This window comes from Theropithecus gelada, chromosome 15 (genome assembly GCF_003255815.1).
Source record: "Theropithecus gelada isolate Dixy chromosome 15, Tgel_1.0, whole genome shotgun sequence".
NCBI classification, from domain to species: Eukaryota; Metazoa; Chordata; class Mammalia; order Primates; family Cercopithecidae; genus Theropithecus; species Theropithecus gelada.
Window position 1 is genome coordinate 7,614,545 of NC_037683.1, and position 26,129 is coordinate 7,640,673.

A 26,129-nucleotide genomic window follows, 5' to 3' on the forward strand; every position below is an offset into this window, starting at 1 on the left:
TTTTTTTGAGACGGAGTCTTGCTCTGTCGCCCAGGCTGGAGTGCAGTAGCGTGATCTCGGCTCACTGCAAGCTCTGCCCCCCCAGGTTCACGCCATTCTCCTGCCTCAGCCTCCCGAGTAGCTGGGACTACAGGCACCCGCCACCTCGCCCGGCTAATTTTCTTGTATTTTTAGTAGAGACGGGGTTTCACCGTGTTAGCCAGGATGGTCTCGATCTCTTGACCTCGTGATCCGCCCGTCTCGGCCTCCCAAAGTGCTGGGATTACAGGCTTGAGCCACCGCGCCCAGCCTCTGGACAGGTCTTCTAAGAGAAATTACAAATGCGGCCAGGCACGCTGGCTCATGCCTGTAATTCCAGCACTTTGGGAGCCAAGGAGGGCGGATGGCTTGAGCCCAGGAGTTCAGGACCATCTTGGCTAACATGGTAAAACCCCGTCTCTACTAAAAATACAAAAATTAGCTGGGCGTGGTGGCGGGCGCCTGTAGTCCCAGCTACTCGGGAGGCTGAGGCAGAAGAATCACTTGAACCTGGGAGGCGGAGGTTGCAGTAAGCCGAGATTGCACCACTGCACTCCACCCTGGTGACAGAGCAAGACTCTGTCTAAAAACAATTAAATAGAATAAACAACTAAGTGGCAGTCCAGAAGCTAAGTGGGGTGAGCTGCTGCCAGGCGGGACGAGGCCAAGGAAGGTCTTTCCTCCTGTTAGGGGGACTCACAGAGGAGCGTTCAAAGTGTTTGATTGGCAAGGAGGTGACTTGGCCCACTTGTACTTTCAGAGTTTTTCTTTTTTGAGCAGGTGCCAGAGAGCAGCTTGAATTTGCACTTGTGTTTCTTATCAACCATTTCAGATAAAATCCCTTAGCCTGGATTAACTGCAAAATAAACATGTCCGTGGGAGCTGGGTTCTGTGTTTCAGATGCCCCCTGGGTGGGTATTTATGGCTACTGTCCTTAGATTAAAGCAGAAGGCCCATGGGGTTCGCGGACCATCTGTACAAGAGTCACTCGCTTTAGGAAATCACTGTTTTAGGAAAAATAGATTCAAGGGCCTAGCCCAGCCCTGATGAAGAATCTCCAACGAAAGCCTGAGCGCTGCACTAGAGCCGCACCACTCCCCAGCAGCGGGGTCCTGTGCTTGATAAGGGGGCTGAAGGCCAGGCAGGAGATGTCCCTACCCCACAAACCAGATGAAGTCGAAGTGGGAACCAACTTGGGACCATTTCACCCAGATGTCAGGCCAGAGCCTGTGGGTGAGCACAACAGCATCACCAAGACTGGGAAGCAGGTTTGTGCCAGGTCCACCTCATTTAGTCCGAACCACCGCCCTGCCAGACAGGTATTCGAATTCTACTTTACAACTGAGGGGAAAAACTCTCAAGACATAGACGCCAAGCACCTCGATCTGGTTACAGAGCAGGTGGGGGTTAGAGTGAGGGCAGCCTGCACACTCCACTCCCTCTGTAATGCCAGACACCTGACCTAGGAGCCTCTCCGGAGGCTGCCACAGAGAACTCAAAGCTGAAAGCAGGCACCAGGACACTCACAGGTAGGCAGGGCCATGTGGAGGGGACCACTGGCTCAGCCACGTCATCGTGCCACAGGACTCACACTTTTGCCCCAACGAGAGGCTGGGATTGTGTCATTGTGTAACTGGGGTTCTTTCTACCCATCCCTGAGGAGCTTAATTTGGCCTCTATCCCTGTGTTGCCATCTGAAGCACCCATTACCAGTGGGATATGTGTGTCCGGAAAAGCCAAGCAAAACACGACCTAGCGCAGTCTGCCTTCCCCCTTTCCAGAGTTAAGCGGAACAGAAACATAAATGAAGCTGCCTGTGCCTGCCACTGCAGCACATGCCCCAGAAGGGCTGCGTGGGCATCCTTGGGACCCCTTCTTGTCATCATCCAGACTCTTTGCCTGCCCTGATTTGGAGGCGGCTCAAGCCCCGCCATCTCCTCCCCGGGCAGGCGGGAGCGACCGTGCATTCCAGCCGGACATCCCGACAGCTCGGGCGTCAGGGGATGCAGGCTGAGCTGACCCCTGCCATCTACCACTGTAATCGAACCCAAAAAAGAAACTTGGAGGGGCTCACAGGCCTGTAGGACATTCTTCCGGGGCTGCTGCCTGACAGGGAGTGGGGGTGTTATCTGCCTGAGCACAGCTGATAGTGCCTTATGGAGAGATGTCACATGCCACCTCAATGGAGGATCAACGCAGAGAATTTGAGGTCAAGGGTTTAGGCCGAACCATTTCTATTTATAAAAAGGAGTGTCCAGGGGGAAGCAGAAGGGTAGGAGAAGACTGGCTCGGCCTGGGTGCCAGTCAGCAGGATGACAGCCAAGGGCAGAATGGAGCCTGCAGCACCTCCCCCTTTAAAGCTAAGCCCTCCGCCATGAGCCTCTCCTGTCAGAGCTTGAGTCCCTTTGTCTCCAGATGGCCTCTGTATACAAACTAGCACGAGCCCACGTGGGAGAAACATGCCTTGTGACTGGCTGTGAATGTCACTGGGGACTGTCCCCCCACTTCATGGCTGAGAGGGCCTCCTGTGAACACAGGGTGGAGAAGGTGTCAGGCTCTTCAATTCTACAAGGACCAAAAAGGGCACACATTAAATTTTTGGAGACCCCAGCTCTTTGGGAGAGGCAGGGCCCCTAGATAACGGACCGTACAGACAGCCCCTCCCTCTCCTAACTGCACAGAGTGCAGGGTGACAGACATCCAGAGACACCACGGATCTAATTTCAGCTCTTGGCTCTGCTGGCATCTGGTTGAGGGAGGGATTTCTGAAACCCAACAGTGCTATACAATGAGATTCCTCCTCTTGCGAGCTTAAGAAATCACCAAAAACAAAGCCAGGTGGGTATCTAGCCTCTATCTGAGTCCTCTGGAGCCAGAGTCCCCAGGATGGAGGCTGGGAATGTGTACTTGACAAAGAACTCTGCAGGTGATGCTGGGGCATAGGCAAGATGGGGACCCTCAGACCAGGTGGTGACACAGTGGGGACCTCACCATGGTCTACTGTCCCCCCTTAAGCCATCAGAACCAAGGAGGTCACACTCTCCGCAACATGAATTAATGTCATGTCAAACTTTTATTAAAACATGAAAAAAAAACAACCTGCCAATATGTAAAACTCAAAAAAAAAAAAAAAAAAAATTCCCTTCCCAACTCGCCCCTGCTCATGACCCAAGCCAAAGTGCTGTCAGATTCTGGGTCTGAAAGAGAAAGTCTTACATCTGTTTTCAATGCGAGATGGTCCTTGTTTGATGGCAACCATCTAGGATGTTACAGGCCTCAAAGATACTGCATTAAAGATAAAGAAGCACTGTAACAGAACTGCAGTTCTGGGCCGTGCTAGCAAACACTGCTGTCAAATCCACTACCGTTCTGCTAGTGTTGTCCGGCAATAGCAGTGTCTTCCCACTTCCTGGGTCTACCCAAGGGCTATCGGCACTGTGGTTAGCAGACACTGGGTAGGTGTGGTTACCAATGTCACTGCCACATACAGAATATAAAGGCTGTCTTCTCAAGCAACTGGTCCCTCCTCTCCGGAGTAGGACACATAGCACCCAAGAGCCACATGGAGATGAGCGGACAAGGCCGGCTAAGGGGCAGCACTGTCCTGCCTCACGCTGGCTATTGTTGTACTGAAGAGCGCTATGCCTGCTTCTGAAACTCAACTGCTGCTGGCATGAGTGGCTTCCTGTGCCTCTTCTCAATCTCAGAGTGTGTCCTTGGATGGTCCTGATATACAACGGCAAAAAGAACATGAAGAGGAGATAACCAAGTTTTGGCCTCAAAAAGACAACCCACCAGCCTTCAACCTCTTCCCTACGTGGAGGGCGCTAGGTCCAAGTGAGACCATGGCACATTCGATGCTATTTACCAACACCCGACGCTGGTGACTTTGGATGCCATCCTTGAAGACACAGTGCTGGCTGATGGAGGCTCTGCTGGCTTCTCAGAGCCACAGAAACGGGGCTATCTCCTTGGCTGTGATCTGAAAAAACGCACATACATTCTGACAGAAACAGACAGTTTAATAGTGGCAGGGAAACCCAACGCGAAATATAAAACAAGTAATCACGCGTCTCGTGAGTTTCGATTTCTGTTGTTTCTTTCTGGGTGTATGTGTTCTGATGGCAGCGTCGGTCTGAGCAGCCTGCTCCAGCATTTCTCGGTGAAGCAGCTGAGGATGCAGTTGGTCGCAGGGACCAAAGGGCCTGCTGACACCCCCTCAGCTTCGCCAGCCACCAAAACCCTGCACAGACCTGCAAGGAAGCACAGGAGAGTGGTGGAGTCAGCTGCTCTGTCACTGAGCAGTCACAGGCTCTGCTGCTCTGCCTGTGTGCAAAGGTCAGGACTCCGATTTATTATTATTATTTTTTTGATAGAGTCTCACTCTGTTGCCCAGGCTGGAGTGAAGTGGCGTGATCTCAGCTCACTGCAACCTCCGCCTCTCGGGCTCAAGCACTTCTTCTGCCTTAGCCTCCCAAGTAGCTGGGATTACAGGCATGCACCACCATGCCTGGCTAATTTGTGTGTGTGTATCTATGTATGTATATATATTTTTAGTAGAGATAGGGTTTCACCATGTTGGCCAGGCTGGTCTCAAACTCCTGACCTCAAGTGATCTGCCCACCTTGGCCTGCCAAAGTGCTAGGATGACAGGTGTGAGCCACTGTGTCTGTCCAGTTTTGTTTTGTTTTTTTTTCCTTTTGAGATAGGGACTGGCTGTCACCCAGGATGGAGTGTAGCAGTACCATCTTGGCTCACTGCAGCCTCGACCTCCCAGGCTCAAGTGATCCTCCCACCTCAGCTTCTGGAGTAGCTGGGACCACAGGCATGAGCCAGCATGCAGAGCTAATTTTTAAAATTTTTAGTAGAGATGGGGTCTCACTATGTTGCCCAGGCTGGTCTTGACTCCTGGGCTCAAGCAATCCTCCCACCTCAGCCTCCCAAAGTGCTGGGATTATAGGCATGAGCCACCCACCTGGCTGAGACTGAATTTTAACACCATGAAATTCTACACAGAAGCAAAGAGGATGGATCAGCACATGAGACCTGGTGATGGCCCAGAGCCCAGGGGTTAGCACACGGCTTCCGAGAAACCCCCAAGGGCAGTCACGAGCAGCATCTTCTCAGCGCTGCCCTCAGGCCCGGCTCACTGGCAGGCTGCTCTCTTTCTCTCTGAACCATGTCTCTTAAGAAGGTGAGGCCTGGCACCTTCTGTCACATTGCTACAGAGAAGAGCAAGTCCACAAAACCCAAACCCTGCTGCTGAACCCCCACACTTCCAGGACAAACTCTAAAAACAGGAAAAAATGAAAAGAAAATGCACAAATCCAGCAAGATCCACACACTTCCAACCTTATTTAATGCTTTTAATTAAGGTCAGACTCAAAAAGGGGGATACTTACGAGTTATTTGATCCAAAGCTGAAGCCTGAAAAGCAGAAGAGAGAAGTTAAAAGCACGCGTCCACTCGAAAGACGAAGGTGGTCCCCATGCTAAGTGCCTGCCCTCCTGTGCTTCTCATTCATGGGAAGCCCTCCGTGCCTCCCCCACCTACAGGAAGGCAGGAAAGGTACATGCAGAAGCCCCTTTATTCTGAGTTTGTCCTCTGGAGCTGCTCAGATCCCCCAGAAGGCAGAAGAAATCCTTTACTTTTTATGAGTTATCTTCTTGGTATTTTAGGTTCTTCCTCCCTCCCCGGCCCCAGCTGTAGGCAGAGGGTCTCTGGTTTGGCCTCTCTCTCAACTGCGCTGGATCACACAGATTCATTTCATTAGGAAAACTTTTTTTTGTGTGTGCTGTGGTTGTTTTTCCATCCATTTGCTTCCTCTTCTTTTTGAGGGCCAGAGAAGCAAGATGGCTGGATTCTAGGCCTGGTTCTGCTGCTAACTGACTCTAGGCAAATCACTTAGTTCCTTGGAGTTTGTTTCTTCATTGGTACGATTGTAATGACACCTAAATTCTGTGCCTCATCAGTTTATTGCAAGAACAAAACGGAAGACACATATTCTGCCATCTGAAGACGCAGAGTGTTAAACAAATGCAAGATGTTTTGTGAAGTTTCTACGTGTTTTCTTTTTTTTTTTTTTTTTGAGTCTGTTGGCTTAGATTTTTAAACCAAGGCCTAGTAAGACCATTATTATGTTGGGCTTCTCAAATCCTGAGAGGAAATAAAGACAGTAATTTCTTTGGTAAGAAATGACACAATGTTCTAAGCCTAACCAAAACCTAAAAAATATATATATTTTTCGGCTGGGCGTGGTGGCTCACGCTTGTAATCCCAGCACTTTGGGAGGCTGAGGCGGGTGGATCATGAGGCCAGGAGATGGAGACCACCCTGGCTAACCCAATGAAACTTCGTCTCTACTAAAAATACAAAACATTAGCCAGGTGTGGCGGTGGGCGCCTGTAGTCCCAACTACTCAGAAGGCTGAGGCAGGAGAATGGCATGAATCTGGGTGGCGGAGTTTACAGTGAGCGAAAAAAAAAAATTTTTTTTTTCAGCCACTTTCAGTATGTTATGTATTTATTTATTTTGAGACAGGGTCTCATTCTGTCACCCAGGCTGGAGTGCAGTGGTGCAATCACAGCTCACTGCAGTCTCGACCTCTCGGGCTCCAGTGATCCTCCTGCTTCAGCCTCCTGAGTAGCTGGGACCACAGGTGTGTGCCACCATGTCTGGCCAATTTTAAAATTTTCTGTAGAGAATGGGGTCTTGCCATGTTGCCCACGCTAGTCTCAAACTCCTGGGCTCAAGTGATCCTCCCGCCTTGCCAAAGTGCTGGGATTACAGGCATGAGCCACGTGCCTGGTCAGCTTTTAAAATACTAAACAGACTGGTCAGGTAAAACATACTCATTTGTTTGGGGGAAGAAGGCAAGAGGGACCCACTGTGCTTGAGCAGGGAGAACTTGTGGCAGCTTACCTCCTGTGCCTGATCCGAAACCAGAGAATCCGCTACTCTGGGTCCCAAAACCAGAAGTCTGTTGGGACAGTGATCCGAAAGTGGGGGCATTCTGACTCGCGAGTGTGCCGAAGGATGTGGTGTTGCTGCTGCTCCCAAACCTGCGCTCCAGTGAGAAACAGACCGAGGTCAGTGGGGCCTCTCACCACTCGGCCATCTGCAAGCCTCAGCCCCCTGCCGTAAATCTCAATATACACGACACACATGATCCAGGGTGACAGGCTGGGCCTAACTAGCAGCCTTTTAGAGAGAACGAGCTATCGTCCAGGGCCAACTTTTATCTCTGCTCTGGGAAGAAAAACGGCAGGACTACAGTATGAAATCCAACCTGGCCAGTGTTTTGGTTTCCATCCCCTATCAGAACACCAGGGCATTTGGGAACTATGCAGTACACATTTCCTGCTCTACCTCCAACAATCCTGAAGCTTTATTCTATCATTTTAGCATTTCTCACTTACCGACCATTCCCCCACATCCTGCTCCCATTTATTTATCTTCAGCTCCTCTTGGGATCTTGATTCTATTTACGTTTTCCAAGTCGTTTCATTCAGGATTTTGTATTTGTTTCCTGAATCAATAATTACTATCCAAAACAATGTAAAAGTGGCTACCATTTTCTTTCCCCTGCTGGCCCCACCTGGAGACAATCCCCTGTGCACCCTCGCTCAGTTCTCCCTCCAGATATGGTCCAGCACAGAAGGTGGCACTGTGTGGCCTACCAGAGCCCCTTGAATCATTTGCAGAGGAATTCAGCTGGGTTGGCGAGAGCTTCTGGGGTCTGGAGGTGACCAGGTGAGGGAAATACATCAGTGGTTTCTGGGAGAAGGGACAGCACCTGGGGCAAGAGTCAACCCCAAAGCAAGAAAAAGTATCTAAAACTCCCCCTTCCCACCATTCTATTCACTGTTAATGGTGAGGTCAAGGCTCTTTCCATACAAAGGTGGCCAAGGGATCTGCTCTCATTGGACTTTCTCCCAGGAGCATCTGCTCCCTTCCTCCTCCTGCCTTGGGCCTCATCAGCAACAGCCTGCCCTTCTCAGAGGCCTGCCCTTCAGGGTAGGAGACAGGCTCATGGCCAGGGACCTGGAAGAAGGTAATGGGCTTTTATGGGGATTTAATAACTGACCTGGTATTAACCCTTTTTAGGACTGACTAACCAGCCAGTCAGGATTTGTGTGAGAGCTGCCCCAAGGCAGAATATGATACTTTTCTACTAGTAAAGAAAACAGCTGGTTTCAAATAAATAAATCAATTCTCAAGATACCCAGTCAACCCAAACCTTCCACCAACTCTGTGGTACTATGTGCTAGGTCATCACTGCAGAGAACAGCATCCATTAAGACCTCTGAGAATACCAGCCTAAGTGGGTCTCTAACTGTCCTTTCCAAGCTTTCCCTAACTTTAATTCTTGGGGTTTCCTGAGGGCAAACCTAAGGCATTAGTCTCCCTGTGAAACAGGAGCAGCAGCAGGCCAACCCTCACTCTTGCTGCTGCGCTCCAGCATCTTGCATGGAGGGAAAGGGTGTGAGTAAGAACATACTATAGTTTATTTTCAGGATAAAGATGCTGTTAGCTTGCCAAGACTCAGATCCCAAGTATCTCTACAATTCCCCCAGACAAAATCATCTCCCCTCCCCCAAGTCTTCAGCTCATGTTGAGCCCAGTACTGTGGTGAGAGGCATTTTAGAACTTTCAGGCATCAACACCTCCTTTGAATGACAGACTTGGTAGTCACCCCATGTACAATTTTTAAATTGGGATGTTGTGGTGGGGTGAAGATTTTTTTTCCCTTGGGGTTTTGGCAACCAGACTGAAATTCTGCCCTTAAAAGCAACTCCCTAACATGGCCTTTTCCAGTGCAGACGCACATGAGGCAATGAAAGCAGCTTCGAAATTCCTGATCATCCAGGATCTTCCCATGGCGGGGGACCTGTGGAACTGAATACTCACTGTGGGGGCTGCAGGGGAGCAGGGGACACAGGGAGTTGTTTGTTCAAGGACAATGGGTCTAACACAGAATAATCCCAAGATGAAAGAATCTGGTGGAAACCATTCATTGAGGACTTCCTAACAGAAGCTCCACAAGGGAGTACCCCTTGGCTACAAAGCAGTAGTTAAGGCAGGGCTGGTGCCTTCCTTTAGCCCCAGCAGGAGAACAGGGGCTCTGATGACCAGCATTTCTCATACGAGGGAACAGCAACACAGCTGAGGTCCACCCATGAATTCAACAAAGCCTGGCTTAAAAGAAATGAGTCTTACCCTGGAGAGGAACAGGAATCCTCGAGGGAGTTGTTCACCAGTTTCAAGGGAGGGGCCTTCAGCTCATGGTCAAATTTCTTTTCAGAGCACGAGTACAGGCCCCTAGTGCTTTTTGGCTGGCATGTGGGTTCCCAAGGGCCCTCCCCAGGGGGCTTACCCGAATCCTCCTGCGCTGGCAGCCGCAGTGCCCTCTCCGAACACTTTGCCTCCCGTCGAGCCCAGAGGGCTTGTAAAGGCTGGGGCTGAACCGAATGCTGGCACCCCTCCAAACCCAGGGGATCCCCCAAAAGTAGGAGGGCTGCCAAACACTGGAGCAGCACCGAAGCCACCTGAGCAAAACAGAGGCAAACAAACAGAAATAGGGAGAAAGAGAGGAGGAGATAGGAAGAGAAGACATTAAGCAATGAGAAACCAAATCAAAATAGGAAGAAAAAAAGGGAAAAGAGGATGTCAGCAATTCAAATGCAAGAACTAAAGAGCAACACCCACCGGCCCTTCTATCAAGAAAATAGTAATGAAAACAACAAAACAAAAGCCCTCAAAGCAAACCACCCCCCTCCATTTCCATCAGAGGGCTCTGGGGTCCCCTCAGGAGAGCTCCTGCAAACCCTGTGAAGTCAGTGTGAAGCCGTGTGAGCAGACCTCAGAGAGCCCACTCGGTGCACCTCCCACCCTTGCAGGTCCTCTGAGCTGTTTGGAGTGAAAAACCATTCTCGAAAACTCCAATCCCTACCCAGCTGTCAAAAAGATGACAGACTATATTACTTATCAGTACGCAGGCAAGACATCTAGCTTCACAGAAACCCAAATTATAAAATCAGAGGCTCAAAATCCCCTCTCAGGGAGAATTCCTGAATTGGGTCATAGCAGAGACAGACGTGCACATGGCGCCCAGCCAGGTGCTTTTTATTTATTTACAGTCTCATGGCTCCTACATCTCTCGTCGGAGTCTCTCTTTCTTTCGCTCAGTGGAGAAGGTTTTTTTTTTTTTTTTAAATGCTTTTCTCCTGCAGTTTGGAATTACTTCTCAATTAAAAAATACACCAAATTTCTTCTTTGGAGGTAGGCTGCTGTATAAATCTAATAAAATAGTAAGTCAACAGTGAGGACAGCCCTAGAGTTCAGATGCCTTCTGCAAGTTGCCAACATTGCTGCCCAGTGAGCTCAGGCTGCCAGAGGGCAGCACCACACAGGTGACCACACAGACAAGGGTGAGGTCACACATGGGGCACCCTACTCTGATTGATGGTGATGCCTGTCAGGCGGGAAGACAAAACATCCTCCCCTGAGCTATTCCTGATGTGGGTTCCCAAACTTCCAAGATACTGCTGAAATCATTCTAAAGTATTAGAACAGACACTCAGTGAGTGTCTTCTGGAATGAACGGAACAGAATGGCATAAGAAATGTGCTCTAACTGGGAGCAGTCTCTAAAGGGTAGTACTTCTTAAAGTGAGTTTTGGCCCATGAACTGCATGCTGGCGGGAGTAATGGTGGCTTAGCGACAAGACTTTTCTCCCCTTTCAGAAAGTGAATCTGTTGTTAGAGGGATGAAATCTAGACTTCTTATTCTTTATGTAATCACAACACAAGATTCTGCTGTCTGAATCAGGAAAGATCAAATCCTGGGTATGAAAAGTTGTCAGCTGAATTCCTCAGTTAACTGTTACTTTGTGATTCACTCATGTGCCTATTTGCCATTAATAGTGGTAGGCTGCAAAACTGAGAAGATACTTTTTTGCTAAGGCTCATGTTTGGGTTAACATTCCGCATTTTAAAACCTTGAGTGAAATTCCAAGCCATGATAATGGAGACTGTTGGGTTATAAATATAACAGACTGGAAAAAAAAAGTGCTAAAAAACACTTACAGTTGAATTATTTAAGACTGATCATAGATCTAGTTACACTTTCTTCCTAGACATGCAGGGCTTTATCCAGTGCCTTTTTTTCAATATTGCTTAGACTTCTTGGTGGAAGGTGAGTGAAAAATAGGAAGTCATGACGATACAGAAAATAAACTGGACAGGGGAGGGGTGGCGGTTAAGTATACACAGAGAGAAAAAGCCCCCAAACAACACACCTGGGTCCCAGCCAAATTACACAGGAAGAAAACAGTCACTCTGGCTTAAACAGGTAACTCCCTCCTGATGGCAGAAGGGGTTCGATTTTATCAGTTGCCGTATTTCATAAATTTCTTCTCCAGAAGAAATATAAATTTTCTAATAATCAATGATGATAAACTTTCTGATTTATTGAGGGCCCACTCTATGCCAGGGGCTTCACAGCAGTTCTCTTAAATCCTCCCAATAAACCTGGGATCCTTACATCACAGGGGAGGAAACTGAGACTTAGAGAATATGCCACTTGTCCAAACTTTAGCCAGCTGGTGGGTGCTAGAGCTGGGACTGGAACAAGGTCTGTGCGACTCAAACGTCCACCTCTCATCTTCCCATCATTCATCCCCTGCCTGCCTCCCTCCAAATCTAACACTTGAGCGAGAAAGCAGCGTGTAGACCACTGACCATGGTGGGCAGGGCAGCAAGGCCATCTTCACTCCATCCCACCTTCCTCCTGTCCTCTCCCTGGATGACCTCCAGCAGGACTTTTTTTTTTTTTGAGACGGAGTCTCACTCTGTCGCCCAGGCTGGGGTGCAGTGGCCGGATCTCAGCTCACTGCAAGCTCTGCCTCCTGGGTTTACGCCATTCTCTTGCCTCAGCCTCCCGAGTAGCTGGGATTACAGGTGCCCGCCACCTCGCCCAGCTAGTATTTTATATTTTTTAGTAGAGACAGGGTTTCACCGTGTTAGCCAGGATGGTCTCAATCTCCTGACCTCGTGATCCGCCCGTCTCAGAATTATTTTCTAATGCAATTTTACAGAAGGGAGGATAGACACTTTGGAATTTTTCAAAGACCCATCCAAATCATCAACTTAAAATCTCTCTTACAGCAAAAAGTGACTGCCCCGATGCCTGCGCAGGAAGGCAGTTCCTCCATTCACAGCAGCCCTTCCTTCTACTCCGGACTTTCAGTCCCCTCTTTCGACAGAAAAAGCTCTCCCAGAACCAATACGAGTTCGGCTGCAGAGAGATGAAGTCCCTGAAACATGAGGGGGCGTGGTCTTTCCCCTGCCTTCGCTTTGATGTTTATGGTTACTAGTTCATTCATCTTATGTACCTGAAAGATAATTTTTCTCTATTTGAGTCCTCAATCTAAGTATTACAGTTTCATGGGGCAAATAAATAAATACTATGAAAAGTTGAGGCATATATTTTCTCTAAGACTGGACAAATAAAAGGGTCAGATTTTCTTTCTTTTTTTGAGACAGTCTTGCTCTGTTGCCCAGGATGAAGTGCAGTGGCATAATTTTGGCTCACTGCAATCTCTGCCTCCCAGGATCAATTGATCCTCCCACCTCAGTCTCCTGAGGAGCTGGGACTACAGGCATGCACCACTGTGTCTGGCTTATTTTTGCATTTTTTTTTTTGTAGAGACAGGTTTTTGCCATGTTACCTAGGCTGGTTTCAAACTCCTGGACTCAAGTGATCTGTCCTCCTTGGCCTCCCAAAGTGCTGGGATTACAGGTGTGAGCCACTGTACCCAGTATCTGAATTAGGTGTGATATTCCTTTTTTCTTTTAGAGATAAAGGTCTCACTACGCTGCCCAGGTTGGTCTTGAACTTCTGGGCTCAAGTGATCCTCCCACCTCAGCCTCCCAAACTGCTGGGATTACAGGCGCAATTTCAAAGGTCAGATTTCCAATTCAATGGGGACATAATCCCAGGATAAAGAACCATATATAGGAAAACCATAAGAGTCAAAGAAAACATTATCAGTCTTCTAAAAACATACAAAGTTTTGATGATCGATGAACTAATATTCCCCAGTTGAAATGTTCACGATGTGCCTTTCTAACTGGGATAAAAGCCTTGTGGCCCTTTCATTTTTAAATAATGCACTGTGTGTGTGGCAAAAAGAAAGCTGCGAAGCCCATTCCAGAATATTGTTTTAATTTCTAGGAGCAGTATTAACAACTAGCAACCAAGGACTAAGCTACCTGAGTCACAGTCTGAGGTAAGGTACACAGTAGATTTGGAAACCACAGCACTTCAGGCTCTACACATGAGACTCCATGTATTAATTTGGGGCAGCCTTACTCCCAAGTCAGAGCCACCGATGCATCTAGTCCTGAGGTTGGATCCTTCCTCTGGAATTAGCATATTTCAGAGCATCCTATACATACGAGGGCCAAGTGTCCTGCCCACTTACCCACGGGGAGTTTGCTTTCAAAAGCTGCTTGCTCAAACAGCCTACCCTGGACCCCCCTGTCTTAAAAAAAATTCTTTTCACACAACTTTCCATCAACAAGAACAGGAGTGCAGACTCCCCGCAGATCTCAGAGACAGAAACAGAATGGAGAGGCAGATGACAGAAATGAAGTACGTTTTCAGATCTAAACATATATTGTTCTTTAAAAATTTTTAGTTATAAATACATCATACATGATTATAAAAAGGCATATAGTTTATATAAATGTATACTTTAATAGTAATGCTGGGATAAAAAGTAGTGCTAGTAATGTTCCTTTTCCTTGTTTACATGGGTGTCAACTATGAAAATTAATTCAGCTGTGTACTTATGCTATTTGGATTGTGGATACACATATACTTCAACTAAAAATAAAGGGATCTGGGGGCCAGGAGTGGTGGCTCACGCCTGTAATCCCAGCACTTTGGGAGGCCGAGGTGGGGAGTCACAAGGTCAGGAGATTGGGACCATCACCATTTCACATGGTGAAATGCCATCTCTATTAAAAATACAAAAAATTAGCCGGGCGTGGTGGCGGGCGCCTATAGTCCCAGCTACTCGGGAGGCTGAGGCAGGAGAATGGCGTGAAGCTGGGAGGCAGAGGTTGCAGTGAGCCGAGATTGCGCCACTGCACTCCAGCCTGGGTGACAGAGCCAGACTCCATCTCAAAAAAACAACAAAAAAAAAAACCGGTTTGCGAAAGAGGGGATAGTAATATACAGATGAGAAATTAAACAGATAATCTGCTTTGACCCTCACAAATAATGGGCACCCCAACAAATCCATGACTCAGGATGCTTTCCTGTTGATACTTTAGTTATCATTTCCTTATGTGTTCCTTTACTTTGGTTGTTCTGCAGCTGTAAAATATTTACAATGTTTTCTTCCCAAGAAGACTCTGTGTTCTCTAAAGAGTTGCATTACAGCTGGGCGCGGTGGCTCACGTCTGTAATCCCAGCACTTTGGGAGGCCGAGGTGGGCAGATCATGAGGTCAAGAGATGGAGACCAGCCTGGCCAACATGGTGAAACCTCGTCTCTACTAAAAGTACAAAAATTAGCTGGGTATGGTGGCACATGCCTATAATCCCAGCTACTAGGGAGGCTGAGGCAGAAGAATTGCTTGAACCAGGGAGTCGGAGGTTGCTGTGAGCCGAGATCGCACCATTGAACTCCAGCCTGGTAACAGATTTAGACTCCATCTCACAAAAAAAAAAAAAAAAAAAAAAAAGGTTGCATTACTTGCATTCTATGCTTTTAAACATGTTTTTGAAGACCTGGAATCATGTTAGGAATGCAGCAGATGCTCAGTAAATATGAAGAGGAGGAAACAGTTAACTTCTTTACTCCAATCCTATTCTCTTGAGATAACCACCCTAGAGATGTCTCCTTCCAGATATCTACGCATAAACCAATATGCATAAAAAGATAACCATAACAAATAGACATAGGAGTACCTGTTTTGTTTGGAGAGGAAAACCCAAAGCCTTGGGATGCCACACTTCCTCCTCCAGAGCTGAAAGTGCCAGTGGGTTTCTGCTCTCCAAACGACGAGCTGGCAAATCCACCAAATGTCTTGGCCCCACTGTTTCCAAACAGGTTAGAGGTATCTGAAGAGACAAAGAGATGAAGATGTGAGGGAGGTCAGAGGGAGAGAAATGTCTTTACCTGCTTCTCAGAACAAAGAAAAAAATATCAGCTGGGTGTTTGGGAAGATGGGAATGACAAGCTGCCTAGAACCCAAGGGAGCGGAGCGACAGAGCGACAGGCACTTTCTCTGATTTTCACGCACCTTGCTGGGAAGTTTTTAGTCATTCTGGCACCCAGGCTCAGGATTTTCTGGCATGATTCTACAGGCACAAAACAAAGGAGCAGTGAGAGGCCCCACTGAAGAGGCTCCTTTGCTCACGGCATGCTCCCGCAGGTGTCAGGATGGCCCAGCAATGGAGGCCATGGCTCAGCCCCACAGGCTGCTTTCTTCTGAAGAAAGGGTTTGCTTTGATTGGTTTCTTCACACCAAGACCAACTTCAAATTTTGTCAAACTAGGGAAATTAAAGTTAGAACAAATCCAAACCAGGCATAATGGCTTCTAGCACTTACTTACTGCTTTTATAGTCAAGTTCAGCATGCTTATGGCTGCCCGAGCTGCTCAGAGAATGGCAGTGAAATGAGAAAAATCATGGTGCTCCTATCTTTGATCCAAGAGGATATAGGGATGGTCTGAAGAATGTGAAAGAGGCTAGCAAGACTTCCAGTCAGATTTCCTCTAAGAGGTTTAATGAAGCCTTTGACCTTTTAGATACTTATCTAGGGGGTCATTCCCCCTCTCTCAACTATGCACTGAATTCACTCCAAGAATTAAAGGAAAAAAGGAAACTACTAAAAATCAAGATGGCTGAGAATTTTTTTTCACCTGTTACAAGAAATGCAAACCTGACAGACAATAAATAGCCAAAGTCTAGATACACAGAAGCTGTCACTCAAATACAGCATAGGATATGTCAGAGTTTTCAAACTTTTTTTTGTGGGGGGAGGGGTGTTGGTGGGAAGGCAAGGAATAACTCACGTTTCCTACCACGTCTGGATGGGTGTTTTATTAAATATATGCCCACAAGGCAGGCAGAAGCTATCCTGAAGTGGAGTGGATGCCCAAAGACACAAGGCATAAATGGGAGGCACAGCGTATGCTCTGGGTAATCACTGGGTGGGTAATAAAGGACCAGTCTCTCCCTAAGCCAGTCAGGTGTTCACAGGGAAGGTGAAAGGAGAGGACTGGAAGAGGGGGAGCACTTAACATCATTTTCAAAGTTGAGCTGTTGGAAGGGGTGGCCCCCCCACCCCCATTAACCTGTCACTCCTCAGGTCTCTCAACTTGTGCTGTTACAAACCGACCCTAACAGGAGAGCCAACACGGTTAATACGTCCAGATGCAATGCTCTTAATCCACAATCCAGGAGGTGAGTGGCCTCACTTTGGGACCCAGTCACCTCAAATTTCCAGGCACCAGTAATACAATATGACTTGGCCCATCACATTATGGTCACTGCCCTAGAAAAACACTGCTGACAATTGGAGAGCCTGGCTAAGGACCCACAGGGTCGGGTATGTCAGACATTGGCAGCTGGGTGGTTAAGAAATCCCTTTGTATCACCCTCATAACTCAGTACCACAGGATAATTTATCCCTTGATGGAGTCCCACAAAACGGCCTCCTGAGCAGTTTGACCTTCCCCTTATTGAGCTAGCCCAAAGTTAAGTTTGATTCCTTCAATGGCAGTACATTTGACACTGGAGATGAAAAACAGGCTTCTCAGCCATTCCGTTTACTTGGTATTTCAAGAACAGAGGGCTGCAATTTTGTACTTTGTTAGTGCTAGCAATGCAAAATTCAAATAGCAAACAAATTCAAAGGCAAGACTGGGGTTGAATCTCCTCTTGGAGAAATTTGGTGCAACCATATGACATGAGAGGTGAAATGATTTTACTGAGATAGTGGTGGGAAGTCAGATATCATTTAGAAGTCTTTGGGCTTTTTAATCTTTTTCTCTATTTAAAACTCTTTGACTTTAAAATCTTTATGGCATATCGTAGTGGAACAAGCAGTGAAGTTTGCAGTCAGACCCAGGTGAGATTACCTAATAGCTGTGTGACCCTGGGCAAGGACTTAACTAAGTCCCAGTTTCCCCACACATATAACAGGACAGCAATCCTGACTCTGCACGGGATGCTGGGAAGATAACATGATGCACACAGGGCACTAGTGTGATATGTTGTGGACCCTCAGAAAAGGCTGCTGCCCTTCTCTGTTCCTTCAACCTCCTCCTTCCACATCTCAATCACACTTCAGCTAGTAAGACACTGAGCAGGTCAGCAGGAGATAATGAAATCTTTTTCATTTTTAAAAGATCCCGGCCGGGCACGGTGGCTCAAGCCTGTAATCCCAGCACTTTGGGAGGCCGAGGCGAGTGGATCACGAGGTCAGGAGATCAAGACTATCCTGGCTAACATGGTGAAACCCTGTCTCTACTAAAAATACAAAAAACTAGCCGGGCGTGGTGGCGGGCGCCTGTAGTCTCAGCTACTTGGGAGGCTGAGGTGGGAGAATGGCGTGAACCCGGGAGGCGGAGCTTGCAGTGAGCCGAGATCACGCCACTGCACTCCAGCCTGGGAGCACAGCGAGACTCCGTCTCAAAAAAACAAAAAAAAAACCAAAAAAACCAAAAAAAAAATAAAAGATCCCAAGAATGACACCATTAAAGCTGTAATCACTCTCATTTAGTCTCTCAAGGAGCTCTGCATGTTGAGACATTTTACCATTGATTTAAACTGCTCTGAAACATAGTAGCATAAAACAATGACTGCGACTCTGTTTCTAATGTCAACATGTGTTTCTTGGTTTTCTCCTAATGGTTCCAAAATAACACAATCTCTAGCTTTTGAAAATACGTTACCATATTCTCATATTACCAAAGAGAATATCTTGGCGAACAGAACAATATTTCACTATAGAAGATTCTTTTTGACTTGTAAATAAACTATCCAGTAAAAAAAACAAGTTTGTCTTTGCATAGCCATCTGTGACTGACACTTTAGGGGTGCCAAGTACAGGTAAGACTGTCATCTGCTCTGGGCTTCTGCCCTGCTGGCCAAACATGGATCCTCTTTGGTCTTTTATTTGGCAAAAACACTAGCATAATCCAACATGCGTGCCTGATCCAATCTGAATTAAATTATACTTAATATAAACTGGATAGTAATTAAATTTGACACAAAGAGTACCAGACCAGGCCCCGTATCATCCCGCAGGTCTAAAGTCACTGAACAAGAATTCAATGCACGCTCTGAAGGGGTGTCTCAAGAAGCTCTTGCCCAGGATACTTTCCAAGATATTTTCTTCAAGAACAGTTGTAGAGGGACCCGTGAACCCACATGATCATCATCAAATGGCTTCTTCATCTCCTGATGAAACAAATATGTCTTTCAGGACCCTAAACAGAAAGAATGTGCTGGGAATGGCCCTACACAGTGTCCTCAGGACAATACTCAAGGAGGCAACAGGTCCTTATGGGTAACAATCCGCGGTGGTGGTGACTTTTAGATGACCCCATGGGTTCACAGGTTTTCTTTAGTAGAGTCTATGGGAATGACAGAGAGAAGCCCTTCTTGCAAGCTTTGAGCTTCTGGATACAGAACATGCCAACTCCAAGCACTGGTGTTCTCAGCTTGTCTCTCCTGGTCATTGTTATAGTTCTCATGACTTCTCAGGGGTCAAGTGGGCAGGTTCAGGGCTAAGCAGCCCAGGGCATAAATGTCACAAAGAGAACTGCTCAAATAACTGTCTATAATGGGGTCTTTTCCATGCATAAGTGTTGCCAAAAAAGGCATACCTGGGAGACGTTATGTAAACATGGCCCATCAAAGCTCGGGAAAAGCATCTGGACTAAATCCTGGCTATGCCACTGAACAGCTGTGCAGCTTCTGCAGTCTATATCTCCTCTTGGACCTGATTTTCCTATCAGTGAAATGAGGACAGCCACATCTAAAAGCACTGTTGTAAGAAGTGGTTAGCTCACATGCATTGAGCTTCTGGCACACAGTAGGTGATTAATAAAGGCTGGTTTATTTCTGCTTGATGGTTTGTGTAGTGATGAAATCCAAGGGCCGCAGGATTTCCAGAGAGGGAGCAATCATGATGGGCCTGAATGACCCTCAGGCAAAGGTGCACTGCACACAGAAACAGCCTCGCATTCATCCTTAAAAGGACAGGCTCAGAAGGTGGGTGCAGGGTGCCATGTGAACCTGGAGGAAGTGAGGGAGGGATGCTTGTGTGGACAGCAAGCAGACAAACTGGCCAAACCAGAAGGAACGTGCTGGGGAACTGAGTATAGTCAGAAAGGTACTTTGGGGCCAGCTCAAGGAGGGCCCTGAATTCCAGTTTCAAGTTTGTTTGGACTTTATCCTATAGTCAGTGGGAAGCTGTCCAAGGGTTTTGAGTAGGAAAAGGGGCAAAATAAATGCAGTCTTAAGACTCAGTTTGGCATGGAGTTTTAGACCACAATGGAAGAGCCAGGGGGAAGGGAGAAGAAGATTGTGATGAACCAGAGGACCATGGGGAATGCCCCATAGCAAAATGCAGCGGGGAGTGAGGGGGTTGGTAGGGGGGAAGGAGAGAATGTAGAGAAAAGAAGAGGAGCAGAGGAAGAATTGTTTGAAAGGCAGAAGGAACCAGGAGAATCAGTTCATACAGTCCAGGAAAGAAGTGGTGCTCAAAGCATCAAATGATGCAGAGCCACCTAAGGAGAAAGAGGCTGTCACTGATGATTCTGCAGAAAGTATCCTGAGTAGACTTTCCCCAGACGACTCCCAGCTCTTCCTTCTCCACTGTTCCTTCCTCTTATCCTGTACTTGGTGGCTCTCAGGGTTAAAAAAAATTCCTGTCCCTTTCATTATCGAATCATACACTTAGTACCCCCAAAAACTGTTGAAATAAAATCATATACTTAGTTTTTAAAAATAATATAATGTTAAGTGTTTCCTCGACTCCTTCAAAATCACTTAAACTTCCCTTAGGCACACATGTAAATTGTTGGTTTATAGTTAACAGCCAACATTTAGAAGATGAAGACTAACGGGTTATCCGGTATCAAGAATAGTTATGTGTTTACTTTAAACCAGAATTAAAAGAATTAGTCAGTAATGTTTGACAGGCTGGGGAGCCCTGGTTTGTAGGGTTTTCTGATTTCCATGATATCAATACTCTACGATGGCTACTTTCAGGCTACCCCACACGATGTCACCAAACGAGCAATTGGGAAGATGTGCATGGCTGGCTCTCCTATGTCTGTGCAAACCAGCTACAGCCAGCCACTGACAAAAGGCAACTCCTTGACAGTCAAGAGCCATGGCATTAGAGATGAGTAAATGAATGTTTACAGGGATATGACACATTTAACTTTCAACAAAATTGGCCAGTAACACAACCTCACATATGATACCTTAGCTCTGGGATAAACCCAAATTTCTAACTGCAGTGGAGCATGTTAGTAAGTGTCTATTCTGTGCCAGATTCTGTGTTTGGCATGTGACATACAGTCTAGCTGAGCTCTACATCTGTGACTTTCTCACTCTGTGACCTCAGCATTCTGGGCTTGTTTCCTCAATGGAAAATGAAGAGCCATAAAAGGACGATGTTTTCAAAGTATGTGCTATGGAGCCTCGCAGTCGTGTGGTGCCAGCCAGCTGTGTGTCTTGGAGTTCTTGACCCCTGCTTCAGCATGAACCTACTTGTGTTTTCCTTGTCAGGATGCTACTTAAGAGTTCATTGGCAAAAACGGTTTTTGAAAACTACTAGACTTGATTTCTAAGATTCAGGATTCTAAATCCCTCCTGGCCAACTGAAACCTAAAGAACAAAAACTTCTGATTATATAATTTCACGAATTAAAAGGTATGTGTCTCTCGACAAGTAATCTTTCCTTATGTATTAGTGGAGTGGACAGTGACAACAAAATAACTAGGTTTTTGTTTGTTTGGTTTTTGAGATGGGGTCTTGCTGTGTTGCCCAGGCTGAACTAAAAAAAATGACTAGTTTTTGATTTAGGAATTTAGAAGGGCAAATCAGGATAGAAAGTTTTGCTAACTGCACAGGTCTTAATATTAAGGAAACATCCGTCATGACTGCAGAACACTAGCTCATGATTCATGGAGATCTCACATAGCACAACAGATGAGAGAAATTTCATGTAGAGCATATTAAATGAGAGAAGCTGAGACAAACAGGACAGGCTCCCAACTTCTAATCTCAGCCTCTGTCTGAGCAGCAGGATAATAGATCTACACAAACAGATTTCTTTCATTTCCAACCATGAATACACAGCTCAACAAAGAATTTTTAAGGCCGAGCGCGGTGGCTCACACCTGTAATCCCAGCACTTTGGGAGGCTGAGGTGGGCAGATCACTTGAGGTCAGGATTCAAGACCAGCCTGGCCAACACGGTAAAATCCCATCTCTACTAAAAATACAAACACTAGCCAGGCTGGGTGGCAGGCGCCTGTAATCCCAGCTACTCGGGAGGCTGCGCTGGGAGAATTGCTTGAACCCGGGAGGTTGCAGTGAGCCGAGATTGTGCCACTGCACTCCAGCCTGGGCGACAGAGCAACACTCTGTCTCAAAAAAAAAAAAAAAAAAAAAAAGGCCGGGTGCGGTGGCTCAAGCCTGTAATCCCAGCACTTTGGGAGGCCGAGATGGGTGGATCACAAGGTCAGGAGATCGAGACCCTCCTGGTTAACATGGTGAAACTCCTTCTCTACTAAAAATACAAAAAATTAGCTGGGCATGGTGGCGGGCGCCTGTAGTCCCAGCTACTCGGGAGGCTGAGGCAGGAGAATGGCGTGAACTTGGGAGGCGGAGCTTGCAGTGAGCTGAGATCCAGCCACTGCACTGCACTCCAGCCTGGGCGACAGAGCGAGACTCTGTCTCAAAAAAAAAAAAAAAAAAAAGGTTCGGACACGGTGGCTCACGCCTGTAATCCCAGCACTTTGGGAGGCCAAGGCAGGCAGATCACAAGGTCAGGAGATCAAGACCTCCTGGCTAACACGGTGAAACCCCGTCTCTACTATAAAAAAATACAAAAAATTAGCCAGGTGTGATGGCAGGCGCCTGTAATCCCAGTTATTCGGGAGGCGGAGGCAGGAGAATGGCGTGAACCCGGGAAGCGGAGCTTGCAGTGAGCCGAGATCGCGCCACTGCACTCCAGCCTTGGTGACAGAGTGAAACCCTGTCTCAAAAAAAAAAAAAAAGAATTAAAACAATTAGCTAAAGAAGGCTGGGCATGGTGGCTCATCCTATAATCCCAGCACTTTGGGAGGCCGAGGCGGGTAGAGGAGTTTGAGACCAGATTGGTCAACATGGCTAAACCCTGTCTCTACCAAAAATATCAGCTGGGCATGGTGGCGCATGCCTGTAATCCCAGCTACTTGGGAGGCTAAGGCAGGAGAATCGTTTGAACCCGGGAGGCGGAGGTTGTAGTGAGCCGAGATTGCACCATTGCACTCCAGCCTGGGCAACAAGAGTGAAACTCCGTCTCAAAAAAAAAAAAAAAAAAAAAAAAAAAGAAATTAGCTCAAGAAAGTACCAGCAGATACAGCTTCAGATGAAAATAAAACAAAAATGTAAGAGGTGAGAAACAGTAAAGGCTTCAACTTTTGGATGACATCTCCCCACAGGAGCGGAATTTTAAGGAAAATTCGGAGAGTACTACCCAAATGAAAGTCTACACGCTCTCCTCCCAGCATCCTCGGCTTGCTCTGCTGCCGCTCATTTATGCTTGTCTGCTTGCCTTCACTTCAAGTCACTCCAATACTAAGAAACAGAACAATTGGGCCTTGGGAGAGAAGAGGGGAGCAGCTCAATACACAGATCCTCTCCCTGCAGATCTGATGTCTTTTCATGATTATATAGCACATCTCATTAAAAAACCAAAAATAAAAAACCAAAACAGATCACACTGCTTTGGGAAAGATATTTTAAATGGGCCTTCTAGATATTTTTTTTTTCTTTTTGTATTTGTCACTGAAGCTTTGATAACTCCCTAAGAATGAAAATGGCATCAGGGTACCAAGGGACTGGGAAAAGTCTTCTCAACTTACTTGCAGTAGCTGTGGATCCAAAGCCCCCACTGGCCGAGCTGAACGGGTTTTTGTTGGCTGCATCCTGACTGGGTTTTCCTCCAAGGCCACTGAAGAAACCTCCCCCTCTTCCAGTGTTTCCAGACCCAAACACGCTACCACTGGAAGAGGATGATTGCTAAAAAACAAAAGGGTCAGGAAGCAAGATAGGATGAGAGGTCATCATGAAATGGCAGGCTGCATCCGTGGGCAGGAGGTACTCACAGCTGGTACAAATGGAAAAAGCAAGAGAACTCTGATTAGTTCTGGTACAAATGCTCTAACAACCACAAAAGAAGCTAGACTCTGGACAGGGACTTCCTACCTATGAGAAATTCTCAAGCTATTCCATGTTCACGGTTCTCTGAAAACATGACTTATGGTAGGTGGGAACTTTTAACGTTTATCTGCCACGCTGCCCACACTGTCTGTTTGACACAATACCAGAGTCAGGAAAACCAAACCCACAGGAGATCCACCAAATAAAAAGTTTGAAAACATTTACAAGCTATTATGAACACCACTTATTCTGATTCCTCCAGTGTTTGGCTGAACTCATCAGTAATGGATGGTAAGTGATTTTCACTGTCTTTCTCTCAATTTGTGTGCTTTTATTTCATAATGACTTTCCCAGTGCTGCAGAAGTAAGCTTAAATTAGCTTCATTGTTGAAATGATGACCAAAGCTGAATTCGGCCCAAGTTCGCAAATCTCACGCTCAGAAGATGCTGCTAGTGCAGGGGCAAATGCTGACTCGAGGCTATGTCGGGTCCCAGACACTTAACTTCTCTGGAAGCTGGTTCTTAAAGAACAACTGGGTTACATCTGAGGGGCCATTCACATTAGTTAAGTGTCATCTCTCTGTGGCTGAGAATGCAGAATAAGATGGACTTTAGAAAGGGGCCACTGTGCACAGAAACTTGCAAGAGCAGAGCGGTGTTATCGATTCCCTCCTGTAAAATGGGGGTAATAAACTACCCACCTCAACATGGTGGCGAGTGCATTACATGAGCCAAGAAATGTAACATACTTTAGAACAGAGCCTGAAACAGACTTACATGCTCAAAAAATGGTTGTTCAGTGTTTTAACCACAATGAACCAAAACTCAAGCACTCTGTATGTGCTAGACACATTTCTAAGTATTTTCTAAGTAATCATTTAATCTCTACTCGTTGAACCTCCAGGGGCCACTTCTGAAACACCCCCTACCCCCCAGGGTATCCCCTCCTTTCTACTCTGGTCTGAACCACCTAACCCCAAGCTTTTGCCCAGACTATGCAACAACTTAGCTGGTCTTTTGCTCCCACTACAGTCTATGTCTACATAGCAGCTGGAGCACTACTTGCAATGCAGTCACATCATTTCGCTCCTGTCTACCAATTCCAGAAGGCCCTACATGATCTGTCCCCCGTCCACCGCTCTGACATCATCTTTTATCACCCTCCCCCTCACTCAGGACAGTCACACATATCTTCTGTGCCTCAAATACAACAAGCTAATTTCTGTCTTAGGGCAACATACTTAATGTACTTCCTAGTCTCTTTTTTTTCCCCTTTAAATTTCTTAACAACAACAACAACAACGACAACAAAACAGTACCAATTCACTACAACCATTTAAAAACTAGGAATCCAATCCAGTCCTAACAAAAAATGGCTCTGATAACTAGTAAACTGCCACGGAAAGGTAGAAAACCTAAAAATGAATGCATGCACGTGGAAGGTATCTGACTCCTTAGCTGACAACCATGCATCAGGCTGAAACACAGAAAACTGCCAGTATATGAGCATCTTGCCTGATAAAGCTCAGAAACCTCAAATGGTTCAGCTTAATTTTTAAAATGTGATTTGATAGGTTGGGGGCAGTGGTTCACACCTATAATCCCAGCACTTTGGGAGGCCAAGGCAGACGGATCACCTGAGGTCGGGAGTTCGAGACTAGACTGGCCAACATGGAGAAACCCTGTCTCTACTAAAAATACAAAATTAGCTGGGCGTGGTGGTGCATTCCTGTAATCCCAGCTACCTGGGAGGCTGAGGCAGGAGAATTGCTTGAACCTGGGAGGCAGAGGTTGCAGTGAGGCAGTATCGCGCCACTGCACTCCAGTCTGGTCAACAAGAGCGAAACTCCGTCAAAAAAAAAAAAAAAAAGTGATTTGATAAATAATAGCTTCCCATAAAAATGAAGTCGATCACTAATATACTTTATTGAAGTCAACATGAATTGATAGTTATTGCATCCTCATAAATGGGTGAGGGAGAATTTCATTCATTTTGAGATAAATAATAGGCTTTAAAACATAAAATTATGGACAATCTAAAAACTGTACAAAAAGCAGACAGAAGAGTATAATGAACCCTCCAGACACCCATCAGCCAGATTCAATAATGCTCAACTCATGGCCTGTCAGATTTTGTCTTTACCCCCAAGTACTTCTTATCCTTTATTACAGTGGAGCAAATCTCAGACATATCATTTCATCCACTAATTTTCCTGTATAAATCTATAAAACAAACCATCACCACACGACCATTATATCTGAAAATTTTAACAATAATGCCTTAATATAGTGTAAGGAGTAAGGAGTAAGTGTTTAAGATCTAGACTTAACAATATTGCCAAAAAAAATCAACTTGACTCTCCTCAAGTCTCTAGACCCAACCACCACTGCAGAGGAAGTAACAGAGGGGTCGAGGATGGTTATCGGGGAATCAGCCCCCAATATTTCAATGTAGGTTCTTTTCTATTTTCCCTAAGTGTCAGCTGGTCTGAGAAATAAAGGGAAAGACTACTAAAGAGAGAAATTTTAAAGCTGGGTGTCCGGGGGAGACATCACATGTCAGCAGGTTCCGTGATGCCCCCTGAGCCGCAAAACCAGCAAGTTTTTCTTATGGATTTCAAAAGGGGAGGGGTGTACGAATAG

At 46.5% G+C, this 26,129-nt stretch overlaps 1 protein-coding gene across 2 annotated transcripts in view; it reads right to left on the minus strand.

The window, feature by feature from the left end:
• Positions 1-3,067: 3,067 nt before the first annotated feature.
• Positions 3,068-26,129, minus strand: part of NUP214 (nucleoporin 214) — a 112,066-nt gene continuing 89,004 nt past the window's right edge. For both annotated transcript variants that reach the window (XM_025359241.1, XM_025359240.1), the window contains exons 31-36: positions 23,189-23,345; positions 14,999-15,151; positions 9,395-9,566; positions 6,940-7,079; positions 5,421-5,445; positions 3,068-4,271 (exon numbers count right to left, since the gene is read on the minus strand). In XM_025359241.1, the coding sequence (XP_025215026.1) occupies positions 4,238-4,271; positions 5,421-5,445; positions 6,940-7,079; positions 9,395-9,566; positions 14,999-15,151; positions 23,189-23,345 (681 nt within the window). In that variant the 3' untranslated portion in view covers positions 3,068-4,237. The remainder of the gene's footprint in view (positions 4,272-5,420; positions 5,446-6,939; positions 7,080-9,394; positions 9,567-14,998; positions 15,152-23,188; positions 23,346-26,129) is intronic.